Source organism: Spermophilus citellus (genome assembly GCF_964194105.1).
Source record: "Spermophilus citellus genome assembly, chromosome: 17".
Classification (NCBI taxonomy): Eukaryota; Metazoa; Chordata; class Mammalia; order Rodentia; family Sciuridae; genus Spermophilus; species Spermophilus citellus.
Window position 1 is genome coordinate 71,235,688 of NC_138199.1, and position 13,822 is coordinate 71,249,509.

At 53.2% G+C, this 13,822-nt stretch overlaps 1 protein-coding gene across 3 annotated transcripts in view; it reads right to left on the bottom strand.

Annotated features, from left to right (window-relative positions):
* SDK2 (sidekick cell adhesion molecule 2) overlaps nt 1-267 on the bottom strand; it is a 233,674-nt gene extending 233,407 nt beyond the window's left edge. For all 3 annotated transcript variants that reach the window (XM_081270316.1, XM_081270315.1, XM_081270314.1), the window contains exon 1: nt 134-267. In XM_081270316.1, the coding sequence (XP_081126442.1) occupies nt 134-197 (64 nt within the window). In that variant the 5' untranslated portion in view covers nt 198-267. The remainder of the gene's footprint in view (nt 1-133) is intronic.
* Between the last annotated feature and the right edge of the window lie 13,555 nt (nt 268-13,822).

Sequence of the window (13,822 nt, forward strand, 5' to 3'; positions counted from 1 at the left end):
AACTTGGGGAGAGGGGGTCTTGAAACTCCCAAGAGAGGGCTGTCTAGGCTGAGCACGCTGACCCGCTGGCCACCCCTGACCCGCCCTCTCTCCGAGCCCCCTCCCAGCCCCACGTGGGGATGGTCCCCAGTACCTTGGGCTCCAGCCTCGCGGATCCGATACAGAGCCACCAGAGTCCAGATCAGCAGCCGCCACATGGTGACCAGCCCGGAGGGGGTTCTCCGGGGTCTTCTTCCCCTCCGTCCTGCTTTATAATCCTCGTGGGGTCCGGCGCCCCGCCGCTTGGTCCGGGGAGACTGTCTACGCGGCTCTGGGTCCCAGGCGTACTGTGCCCGGGAGGGCCCGCGCTAGCGACCCCAATCCCTCCTCCTCTGCTGTCCGAGTCCGATGCCGGCCGCGCGCCCGGAAGGAGAGGGGCGAGCAAACAGAAAGAGGCAAAGCCGCCCTCTCGGATTCGGGCGCCTGCCTTCCTTAGCACCCCAACTCCGAATTCTTCTCCCAGCCAAGGCGGCCTCCGGGATCCGGCCGGGTCGCTGGCCGAGCTCCGGAATAAGCGGACAACTTCAGGAAACTTCCTCCTGTGGCCACGTTGCCCGCCCCCCGCTCCTCCCCGCCCCTGGTAGGGTTCTCCGGGCCCACGCAGTCACTGTGGTTGCAGGCGCCCGGTCCCCGGGGCGCGTTCCGAGCCGAGCGCGGCGGCAGACTCGGGTGCTGAGGTTCGTTCAGGGGTGTCAGTTTCGGGGGGCGCGGTTAGCATAACGGTCCGAGTCTCCCTGGAGCTGAAGTTTTCTTCTCTAACTTTGCAGGAGGTATCTGGCGGGGCCGAGCCGCCCTTCTGGGCTCCACCGCCCTCGCGCTGAATCCGGAGATTCTGGGTCCCCTCCGGGGGCTTCGGGACCGGGTGTCCCTCGGTTCTGCGCCCAGGAGGCTAGCAAACTTTGCTGGTCCTGCGGCCCGGCACACAGCCCCGCGCGCCCATGTCCACCCCAGCTTTGGGCCGGCAGGGGCGGCTGCTGGGATCGGCGACCCCGGCTGAAGCCAGCGCTCCGGCGCGGAGCCTCCTGCCGGCGCTAGGATGGAGACCGGCGGCTCTGCCCTCCGCCGCGCCCTGGCCAGAGCTCTCGGCGAGACGCACCGAGAGCCCGGCGAGCAGCCCCGGCCCCGGGGGCTCGGCGTCCCCTCGGATGCCCGGCGCTCGCCGACCGCCCCGGCGGGAGGAGCTGCAGCCACCCCTACGCCTTCCTCGGCCGCGCTGCTGCCGCCCACCTCGGTCACCGCCGCCGCTCGCCGAGCCCGCCGCCTTCCGCTTGCCGGGCTCGGCGTCTTGAGAGCCGCTCCTGCCTGCGCCGAGCCGGAGCTGCGGGGGCAGCGTGAGCCGGGGACGAGCGCGGCGGAGGCGGAGGCGGAGACGCGGAGAGGGGGGCCGAGCGCTACCCTGTGGCCGCGACTGGAGAGCAGCCTGCGCGCCGGGAGGGGGCGGCGGCGGCGGCGGCGGCGGCGGCGGCGGCGGCGGCGGCCCCGAGCCAGGCCCGGGAGCGAGCCCCGCGGAAACACGAGCCGTGTGCGCGGCCGCGGGCGCTCAGCGTCTCCGGGACCCGCCGGAGGGCAGCAGTGCTAACCGTGCAGTCTGCCGGGGAGAGGGACGCACCGAGCCCTCGCTCTTTCTCCACGCTTGCCTCGGCCCCGCAGCCCGCGCCCAAGGCCTCTCCCATCCCCAGTTCCAGGGAAACTCCAACACCTTTCCCAGACTTGGAGTGGCAGGGGCCGAGGAAGAGGGGCTTGAGGAGAGGAGTTCGGTCAGCCGGCTGATTCCAGTTTGCCCTTCCCAGGTCTCCCTCCAAAGTCTGGAAACGCTCAGGGCGGAGAGCAGGACAAAAGGAGGCCTGGGACTCACAGGGGGCCCAGAGTGAAGTTGGTGCCAAGGCGAGTGAAATCTTTGTTTTTGTCTTCGGAGCTCCCGCTTGTAAAGGGTGGGAGAACGGGACATTAACAAGGCAGTCACAAAGGACAGAGCCCAGACACGTCCTCTTTTGTGGTCCAGGGGAGCTTGGAGAACTGGACCCCCTAGGGCGAGAAGCCCAGCGCAGGCGCATCAGGACTCAGTTAAACTGCCCTGTGTTCCAGGCGCCTTTACCCCCCTGGACCCCCTCCTCCATTAAAAAATATTAAAAATAATAATTTGTAACTGAGTTGGCATAGTGACAAATATTACATATTAAGACATTCTCTTCCATCTAAAAATTCATTTTCCCCCCTGATTTTAAAAGAAATTAAAACATTTTCATGGGCCCCTAGAAGACTGTGGTCCTTGGCCCTGTGCCTGCTCCGTTCAGTGGGGAAGTCCACCAAGCCGACATGCTATTTCTGCAGGAAAACAAAGAAAACAAAGTGAGACCTTCCACTTGGACCTGCCTATTCTGCCCCCCCCCCCCGCCCTGTGAATTTAGGCCTCTGCCTCACTGAAGTGGAGGTGCCCACTCCCGTCCCCAGGGCACCCCTTCTGAGGGTTGCCAAATGAACAGCCATCACAAATATTTCATTACACAAGTTCTCATCTCACCTGCCTCGCAAGAGGAGCTGTGGGCATTTTCTAAAATGGATGAAAAGTTGGCCTGCCTGCCTTCAGCCCTTCAGTCACTTAATTCAAAAACACTGTAGAACTTTTCCCCGACAGCCTGTGCTCAGTGCCCGGCCAAAGCCCTGACACACCAGGGCTTTGGGGGCAGGCAGCCTGGATGGAACCAGCTCTCATCCTCTAGGTGGCCACACTACTCACACCTGCTTACCGATGCCCAGATGTGACCTCACACACCCCGCTGTGCTCTGGAGACCTGGGCTCCCCCTCTGCCCCTTCCCAGCCCACCAGCCGCAGCTGCTCTTTAGGGTGCTGTTGCACAGCTCACTCACAGAGGGGGCCTGAGAGCCAGATTTGCCAGGAACATCTCCTCAGCCACCAAAGGGACAGCAGAGCGGCTGCCTGTCTGCTTGCAGAGACTGGGAGTTCCTGTGGACACAGATGTCTGGAATCTTGGTGGATTCTTCCTTGCTGGGGTCCAGTCCCTGGACCTGGCAGGGGCCAGAAGTCTGAGCAGGGTGCTCCTGAGGCCCAGAACAGCTAGCACCCATTCCTCTCCTAGAAGCAGGCCTCTTGCACAGCCTGTGCAGCCCTACAAATCTTCTGGGAACTTTATCTCCTAAGGCCAGGATAGGGGGCCAAGAGGCCCTGGGGAGAGGGAGAAAGGCTCCCTGTCTGGGTCGGCAGGCTCGGGCATGCCTGCATGTTAAAGAGGAGGAGGTCACCCTCCAGCAGATCTTACAGCAAATCTGTCTCCATCCATCTGGGATGCAGAGGAGGATTTGTGCTCTTTGGGGGCCTCTGCCTGAACACACAGGAGGGGATTTTGCTTCTTATCAGAATTTTGCTGGCCCAGGAGGAGACTGTAGGGGACCTGCACTTTAAGAGGGCCTTGTTCCTGGGAAAGTCATTTGCAGACACCATGACCTCATTCTTGCCACCAGTGGCATAATTAGAAGGTTGCAGGCCTCGCAGTTACAATGGGGCCCCATCAGGAGGGGCTCCGCGCGGTTCCTGATTGGACTCCTGCATCTAGCTCTCCTGGAATGCTCTGGGGACAGGTTGGGGGTCTTCTCATTCGTTTAGGTCTCACAGTCGCCATCCCCAGGACTGACACCTCTCTCCACATTTGAGTCTGCAGACTCTAGAGGGAGGGGGCAACGGCAGAGAGCCATGGGATACCTTTCGAAAGAGGGGGAAGGCCTGGGCTCCGGCTCTGCCTCCCCTCTCCTTTCTCAAGGGTTTCTCTTTGGAAAGCCTCCAGGGAACCCCAAACAGGACCACTTCTTTTCCTGTTAAACCACACATAGTCAGTGAGAGGGTGTCACCGCAGACCTTTGTTGGGGGTGGGAAGGGGGTGCATTACCCCAGGTTCCCAGTCAAGCAGCCAGAAGACAGCTCAGGACAGGCACTGGGGATGCCCACTGTCACAGAGGCCAAGATCCTCCCCACCCCACCATCCTCCCTACCCCACCATCCTCGGGCATCACACTGGGACTCTGCCCCCTTGTTAACCTGGCCACAATCAGCTTTTCCATGTGGCTACTCTGTATCTGTTTCTATTTCCAATCTCAGATGTAACAGGAGCTAGGACAGGGCGTTCCTTGCAGGATCAGCTGCGTCCTCCACCAGCCTGGGATTCCTCTCAGGGACCAGCCAGGCAGCCGTGACCCCCCAGAGGCACAAGGCGAGTTTCCACTCCCCACACACCAGGCCCCGTGCCCTCTCCCCTGTGCCCTGCCCCCTGGTTGGTCTGTGCCACTTCAGTCAAGAAGTCACTCCCGGGGATGTTTTGATGGAGATAAGAAGACAGACTCAGTGAGCAAAAGCACTGGACACGGCTCCATTTAGAAATAAAGGCAGAGGCCAGAGGAGAGTGAGGCCCACGCAGCCTTTAACCCCCGGGGCCCTGGAGCAAAAGCATGACTCACCTGTGCCTTCCCCCTCCGCTCGCTTGCCTTCTCCTGCCTGCTCTCAGGGTGCTGTGGGCTGGAGTGGACAAAGGCCCCCAGGGAAGGACTTCAGCGGAGCCTCTCTACCTGAAAGGACCTTGGAAATGAATCACCTTGACTCATGGTTCCAGTAAACCACGAGTGGCCTTCTTTTCTCAATTTGTTCAGTTTTGAAAATGGAGGAAGGGAAGGGGTGGAAGAGGGAGGTCTGGGATCCCTGTCTAGCTTGGGCTGCCCTAATGAAATCCCGTAGATGGGGGATTTAGCTCTGAGCATTTATTTCTCACCGTTCTGAAGGCTGAGAGGTCTGGCAGATTGCTCCAGGCAAGGGCTGGAGGGCAGGAGAGAAGGGGAGAGAAGGAGCTCCGTCAGCTCCTTTCCTCTTCTTATAAGACACCAAGACCACCTCCTCTAAACTGAGTGGCCTCCCAAAGCCCCTGCCTCCTAATTCCATCACAGGGAGAACTTCAGCTGCTGCATTTGGTGCCATTTTTTTTTCCAGGCCTCAACCCCCATGTGCAACTGTTCACTAAAATGTACCTTCAATCCCTTAGGAAAATGGGCGTAGGAGCAGAGTGCCCATCCACTGCTTCTCTGTGCTGAGATCCAAACCATCATGTGTCAGCTCCTGGCTTCCAAGCCCCGGGATCTGAATGGACACATCCAAATGGACTGGGGTTCAGACTCCTGTGCTCCTTCCTGCTTGTGCCCACCCATCCTCCAGGAAAGGCGGAAAGGAGACTCAAGAGGGCAGGAGGAGAACACCTCCAAATCACGAGCGCTGGTGCAGAATGCTCAGCAGTGGGAATGGAGGTTGAGAGACCAGGGGAGGCAAACTTTTTAAACAACAAAACCTTTGAGTGTAGGTAGGCTGGGGCAGGAAGTGCAGGAAGATACAGGATTGTCCTATATCTGAGTCAGTTTCAGCCATTCTGAGCCACAAGCACAGCCCCCTGGGGGAGTGTGCCCAGCAGTCTAAAGCACGGTGCTATTGCTGGACAGGAGAGGGCACCATACACATGCCCCTGAAAAGGTCGAGGAAGGAGGAAGTTGGTTGGGGGCAGAATGTGTACTTTGTGGTAGTTTCAGAAACAAAAGCAGGAGCGATTTTATGGGTAGATGCCTTTAATGTGTCTACCATGAAATACAGAAACACCACAGAGAAGTCCGCCTCTGGGAGGCTGGGACATTGATCTTTGAATTGGACAAGGATTTAGAATCATGGAGGGCCATTCAGAATCACAGAGTGAAGGTCTCGGACTTGAACAAGGCGTATGTAATCTGCTGAGTACAAGAGGAAGCTGGTGAGTCTGCCCTTCAGGGTCACCGGAGCCAAGTTCTCACACCTCAAAGGGCCAGTGCCTTTGATGGAGCCTGTTCCAGGTGAGCTGAGCTGACCTGCTCGCCCTTTTGCAGCTATGCCACAGACAGACCTGCCCCTGGACTTTGCTCTGGCTGATCCCTGGGCATGAAATGCGCCCCCTCCAGTGTCCACGTGGTCCACCCCTCACCTTCCCCACGTCTGTGTTTGAACGGCGCTGACCAATGAGGCCTCCCTGCCGGTCACTTGGAATCAGCAATCGCCCTCATAGGAAGATAATAAGAAGAAGCCTTGTCTCTGGAAGGCAGAGGAGCTGACCCACGACCAGCTGCTGCCCAGCTCCTCCACTGCACATGCCACTGTGTGCCGCCCTGATAGCCCACCAACACACGTGTGCACGCGTGTGTGCCCACTCACACACACATCTGTGCTTTCCTACCTTTCCCTCCCTCCAACACACTGTACAGAGATTCTGTTTCCTGATTACTTCCTGCCCCTCTTCCCTTGCTGGAATACAAGCTTCTTGAAGGCAGGAGTTTCTGCCCGTCTGGCTCTGTGCCCGATCCCCGTTCAAAGTCAGCAAAACAATGAGAGAAAGTATACATCAGGAGTGAACTGCCTTTTGATTTCATTATTATGTCTCTCCTTCCACTGACCTTTCAAATTAAGCTATTTACACCTCAAATGTGTGTTTACTGATATTTGGATTTACAGCAAACACTCATTAATCCCTAAAAATTAACCTGATGTTTGACTATACAACCACGTACATCAGTTCAGCTCCTCCGAAGTGAGGCTTCGCAAGCCGAGTAAGTCAAGAGGCAGCATGAATTTTAGGCACGAGGCTCTTTCTCATTAATTATGCACCATATGCACATTCCTCGTTAAGCTCTGAATGAGGAAGACCCACTTACTTGGTTTCTGAAAAGTCCTCTTTATAAAGCTTTATGCTACAGGATTTGTAAGAAAAAGAAATCAATGCATATAAAATATTATTCTGTTTCTGTTCCAGCACCGGTGTACACCGGTGTTCACCAGTGCTTGGGATAAGATGGAGGTATTTTTTAAAAGGCGGACGAGAGCTGCAATTGTCATGCCAGAGAGATCTGTCTTCATGTCATCAGACATAGGACAAGACAGATAAAAGTCCCTGCCTTCCCATGTTGTAACCAACAATAAAAATTAAAAAAAAAAAGATTAAATGAGATAATACCCAGAGAGTCTGGTCTCTAATAAACACTCAGCAACAGTGGCCATTATTATTAAAATATATTCCTTAATGACAACTTGGAATTTTCAAACAATTCTGCAATTACTTCCCAAGACAATGGAAGTAGAGCAGGGGTTGGCAAGACATCGCCTGTGAGCCAAATCTGATCGGCTGGCTGTTCTCATAAAGTTTTATTGAAACACACCCACACTAATTTGTTTGCATGTCACGTTGTTACTTTTGTGGGAACTTGCACACTACGACAGCAGAGCTCAGTAGTTTTGACAAAGACCTCACGGCCTGCAAATTTTCAAGATTAACTCTATGGCTCTTTACCAAAGAAGTCCGCTAATTCTTGCTCTAGAAGCAAAGGAAGGCAAGTCGTCTGTGCGTTCTTAGACCTTTGGATTTGGCAAGTGCACACCTGCGGGCTGCTCTCTCATGACCTTGCAGATAAAAGCCTCAGCTGCTCCTTCCAGGCTTGCCTGAAGCTGTCTGGGCATCAGCTCAGTGCTGTGCGGTCACCCCGCTTCCCCTGCCTCTGACTTTTCTCTGGCTAAAAGCTCCACCCAGAAGGACTCTAGGATCTGAGGAGTGGGGCAGAGAGCACATTCCTCTGTCTTGGTCCAGAAGCTGCTTAGCGCCAACCTCCTTCTTGGCCCCAGGGCCCTGCCGTCTCAAGTTCCAAGCACGCTCTCTGTGTCCTCACCGACCCCTCTGAGCTTGGCCCTCCCCTCCTTTGACACCTGAACTTCTCCCCCTCCTTTGCCCTGGCCGCTGTAGGACAGTGGCCTCTTCAAGTTTCTCTTTCCCATTCCGCACTCAGACCCCTGCGTAAATGAGCTCTGGGCTTCCGTCTGCCCTGCCGGGGTCTGCCCAGGCCAGCTCCTCCATCATCTAGGGCTCTGATGAATACAGGACGCGCGCTCTACCCTAAGTAAGATGAACTTCCTATGATTCCTACAAACTGAGCGAGCCAAAAGCTTCCCTGGATGCCCATTTCCCATGCCCTGCTTGTCCCCAACCCGTGCCATCCAAGGCTGCTCTGTCCTGAGTGCCAGGACAGAACCCCATTCCTTGCCTCTTCCTTTCACCTTCCTGTCTTCCCCAAGCCCTGCATTTCCCCTAAAGATGCTGCCAAAGACTAGGAGGCTTCCGCTCCCGCTCCACAGGGCAGGAGGTGCAGGCTCTCCAGGGCCAAGGGTCCACCATCCTGCCTCTACTTCTTTTTGTGCCAAGTCTCTGCTTTACCTTTGTGATGGCGTGAGTCACTCCCCATTCCTAAATGACTGTGCCTCATCATTTCTGTAGAGCATTCAACTCTTTTCTTACGGATAAAAGTCAGGATATCAGACCCTCCTACCCACACTAAGGGTATGGTCTCACATCTCGTGAACCTTGGACTATCCTCATGCTACTTAACGATGGTATGAGAAACAGAATCTGTAAGATTCTTGTTCAGAAAGTTGTGCTATGGTCAGAGAATCTTCCTATTGGCGGGATAGTTTGGCTGGGTATATAAAATCCTAGATGTAAGAACACTGCCGAGACCAGAGGCCTCTTCCTTTCTGATGAACCCTAACACGGCAGTTTTATTTTTGTAGCTCTGCAGAGCAGACTGTTGTCTCTGGAGAGAATATCTCGTCTCTAAATTTCAGAATAAACACATTTCTGAAATTTCACAGGTTGTGTTTTTATTTGGCCTCGCCCATCCCCACCCCACCTTTTACTTTCCTCTGACTCTTTTCAAAACACCTTTAAATAGAAGCAGGTATTTCCCCACTTCACTCTGGGGAGCGGCCTTCACTGTCCTCTGAGATGCTCCTTCAAAGGTGTTTGATACTTGCTTCTCTTCCCTCCGAGCTCTCTGCTGCACTCCCTGGGGCTCTCAGTGGCTGGATGTTGGCAATTCAGGCTCTCAGGTCTCACCCTGGATCTGCCGACGGATTGTAACTGGATCCTTGGGTGAGTGGTGCATTCCACTTGGAGAAGTTCTGCTTTAATTCATTCTCACATTGTATGAGCTTGAGACGATTAAGGCCACATGTCAGGAGAGCCCTAACTGTCACCACGTCTGTCCCTATGCCATCCTTGCATCTTTCCAGGCTTAGAAATCGGGCATTGATCTTCTCTAAGGTTCTTGAAGAAACCTTCTGCTCCCAGGGGGTCCTCTTCCTCTGTGTGCTCAGACCTTTCGGGTACATTTAGTCTTTTACTTTCCACTGACTCTTTTCAAAACACCTTTAAATAGAAGCAGGTATTTCCCCACTTGGAAAAGCTTCACTTGACCCTCTTGCCTTGTGTGGCTTTCATCCCGTTTCTCAACCGGCTTTTCCTGCCAATTTTCTTGAATTCATGCAAAACAAGCTCTACCTCTGTTTCTTCAGACAGTCCCTTCCTGGGCCCCTGGAAATATGGCATCTGACTCACTCGGTTAAAAATCTTCCCCAGAAAGATCTTCTCTTAGCTAGGACGCTGGGGTCCTCTCAGCAGGTATTGCCTGTGACTGGTCCCCGTGACATCACAACCCTTCTCTTCCCTTGACCTTCAGGCCACCTTGGTCTGGGCTTATCCTACTGGTGGAGTGGGATACCCTCCCCTGGGATGCTCAGCTCAAGTTTGTACTTGGGAGGGACTTTTCCTGACTCCTGTATTCCTCGCTGGTCACTGCAGTCCCTCCTTTTGATGAACACACACACACACACACACACACACACACACACACACACACGTGTGCGGACGCAAGCCAAGGTATAAAATAATCTGATTGTTGCAATGTTCTTCCCAGCAACCAGATTAAAAGCTACAAATTGTGAAGACTAAGTCTTGGGCCACTGTGAATGGTCACTTCTGCTGCCCAAGAGCAGGTGGACAAGAGGCTGCACCAGCCTGGAGATGAACACCTTTCCTACATTTTCACGCAATTGCGGGGCTCTGTCAAAGCCGAGTGCTGGGTGGCTGCAGCAGCCCGGGAGAGACTTCCTTTCTGACGTCCCCAAAGGGCTTGCAGGGCCCAGCCCAAGCTGTCTTCTTCTGTACTTGCTCCAGGATCCATTCCAGTGTGGTGGCATCCACCTCTGTGATTGCCTTCATGCCTGGACAAGTCCCCATTCCACCTTCCCTCCCGCAACGTGAGAACACTTCAGAGATGGCTGCCCGGGGTCGAGTCGGGGTGGAGGATCTTGTGGGCAGAACTCACTCCTCCAGTAAGACTGATCCCCTCACTGCCCACAGACAGTTTGCGGCCCTTCTGGACAGCTAGTGGCTGCTTTGCTCCTTGACTGACAGCCAGGCCCTCCTGGGACACGCTGCAAGCATGTGATAGCATGGGAAGAGAGGGGAGGTGGAGGACAGCGGAGGCCAGGGTCCGGGGAGGCAGGCACCTCTTCATGACCCCTCTGGACAGCTCAGAGGAGCAGAGAGATGCTGAAGCTGAGCTCTTCATCTACCTGGCACCCACGCCACCCATGCCCACCCATGGTCCCCTGCCCACTAAACAGCACTTCTGCTCTTCCTGATGCTTCTGAGGGTCCTCCTTGGCGTCTAAACCATCTCCTTCTCCTTATTCCATCCATCACCAAGACTGTGCTTTAACCTCCAGAAGAGACCCAATATCTGTACTCCCCTCCCTCTCCTCTGCCGCACCTGGCCCAGCCTCCAAATCCTGCGAGAGCCTCTACTGTGGGCCTAGAACTCTGCCTCCACTTCTCCAGTCCGTTTTTGCACTGAGCCGTCAGAATGAAATTTTAAAAATAAATCACATCATGAGATTCTCCCGCTTAAAACTCTTCAATATTTGATGTTATTCTGAAATCATTATTCTGTAAGTTGTGATATTGTCACTTGGTTGATTCCGCCCCCCCCCCGAAAGAGAGTCCTTTTCTTTTAGAGGCACATACTGTAACACTGATATGTGAAGCCAAGTGATGCATTGATTTCCTTCAAAATCAGACCAGATGGGCAGGGAAGGGGGAGCTTGGCCCTGGTGGAGCAAGGCCCACAGGGTCGGTCGTACTTGTCTGCTTTTGTATGTGCTTGAAATATTTTATACAACGAAAAAGTTAAAACACAAATTCATTACTCATAAGATTTACAAAAGAATCTTGCAAAGATACGCCATTACTCATAAAATTTAAAGAACTGCGTGACTCTCGTGGAGCCCAGCCTTGCCTGGTCTTGCCCTGCTTGGGCTTCTGGGCTCCTCTCTCCCTACACATCCCACTTCCTCAAGAGTCTTGCAAGAGTCCTTCAGATCCCTTGCAGTGAATGTCAGGCTGTTTCCTGGGGGCTTCCTCATGCCCATTCTCAAGGCCAGGTATCAGGCCCACCCACTTCCCTGGTCCCCACAGGCCACCTCCTGCTCACCGCTGATCTATCATTTAGAAGCCCTCTTTCAGGAACACCCTTTCCAGTCCTGACTTACACGCAGCCTCCCTCATTTACTCATTCCCGCCCTTGGCAGTTCCTGTCCTTGTGCTCACTGCACAGAGATGGGGTCTCTCCTCTCCTGGAGGCCTGCATTCCACAAGGGCAAAGACCATAGCTATTTTATTTGCTGGTGGGTTCACCAAAGCCCAGCAGGGCATTGCAAGATAATAGGAGGTGCCCACCACACCCTGTACAGTCAGAAGAAGCTTGCCCCGGGCAATTAAAGCAACGATTAAAAATTTAAGAAAAAAGATGCAGGAAGACATGTATCTGCTCTGCCAGATCAGCAAGGCTTAAGCACTTTTTCATATGCATTTTTTTTAAATAATCATTCTTTTATGAAGGAGTACATGTTTGGAGGTAGGGTTGAGTCTTTTGTGTCTCCTTCTCAGGCCAATGCCCCATCCTTTCCTGTAAGTAACTAGTGTGATCTGATGTGTATTCAGCGAATGTTTTTAATATTTTTATAACAAATGTGTGTCTCCATAAACAATGGTATTGTTTTATGCATTTTTAAAAATAAATGTCATACTATGCCGTGTAATGTTGTACAACTTATATTTTCCACTCAGCGTTGCCATGTGTGTGTGTGTGTGTGTGTGTGTGTGTGTGTGTGTGCTCAGAGGTGATGAATTGGTTCAGCCCTTGAAACTGTTACACAGCGATCCACTGTCGGAGTACCCCACAGTTGATTCATTCATTCCCTTAATGAGCTACATCTGACTACATCCAATTTTATCTCACACACGTGTACACGCACACACACACACATACACACACGCGCACACACAACTGGAAAGAGAATCTGAATCTGTGTCTCCTCATGCAACAACTGTCTCTCGTATTCATTACACCAGCCAAAATAAATGGAGCAAACTGGCCAGGTCACAGGCAACGGGGACTCTAAGGTGCTGTTGCCGGTGGGAGCACAAATTGATATAATCGTTTTAGAGAGCAATTTGGCAATATCTACTTAAGATAAAAATGCTTGCCCTGTGCCCCAGCAATTCTATCTAGGTAATAAATCCTATCACCAAAGGTAAATTATGTATTCTTTTTCTACTCAACAGAAAACATAAAATACGTAATATTCCTTTATGACAAAGTTTACAATGCATTTTTATATATATCACCTAATTTGACATTCACAACCATAGGAGCATGGTATTAGTCTGATATTAAAAATGAGAGAACCGAGGCCAAATATAAAGCCGCCCACCTGTCATTTGGTGCCCGGGCTCAAATCCCACTTGTGTTTTTATCCAGTGCTTTTTCTATCACCGCACACTTCCTCCCTGTGTTTTTATTCGCTGAGGATGATCAACAGGCTCTGGGTGCTCCGTGGGTGCCATCCAGACCCCTTCCCAGGCCTGTGCCCATCTCCCAGGGAATGAGCTTTGCCTGTTAAAGCTCAGAGAATGGCCAGTGGCCACCTGGAGCAGACTCACCTGGAGGTGCCTGAAACTTGTCCCCCATTCTCCTTGGAAGGGGAGGCCTTGGCCCGTGACTGATGGACACAGGTGCACAAAGCTGGCCTCAGAGCCTCCGGTGAGGATCCAGAGCTCCCCAGAGCTAAGGCAGAAGTTCCGAGGAATCCACACTCTGCCCAGCTTCTTTCCCTGCCTTAACCTGCCTTCCTCACTTCTCCCTGAGAACATTCCTGCAAGAAGTCGCCATCACCAGGATTCCTACCCCAGGTTCCACTCCTGGGCAAGGTCCTCAACCTGGAGCATGCACAACATCACCTACAGAGCCGGTGAGCACACACATTATTTAGTCTCATCAGGAGTTTCTGTTTCAGTTGGTCTAAGGGGGGATCCAAAAAATTGCCTCTCTAGCAGGCCTCCAAGTGATGCTAGTACTCTTGCTCTAGAAACCATACTTTGGAGACCACCTTTCTAGGAACCTGACTTAGGCCAGTTGGTGCCAGGAGAAGCAGGCTCTAAGGACAGGATTCTAGAGTTGGTTAGACCTGTTGGCAGCGGGCACTCCAATACCGGTGGTAAGGGGAGAATTGATGATTCTGGACACGTGGTAGTAATGCAATTTCTGTGACAGCTTACAGTTGGAAGGGGAGGTATTAGCTTTTGCAATATTTTTTTTGGCATTTGAGCAATACGGTGGAGACAGTAATTATAAAGATTGTGGAATTGAGAGGCTATTTCTGAGAGTTACTGGAGCATCAAAAAAAGAGAGAGAGAGAGAGAATGTAGCTCAAGTTGATTAAATACCAACTCAGGACAGAGTGTGCAAGGAAGAGGATTTCTTTGGCAGTGAGGTCCTTATCTCCTGGAGCTGAAAGTCTGATCGTGCTGAAAACCAGACCCAATATCTAA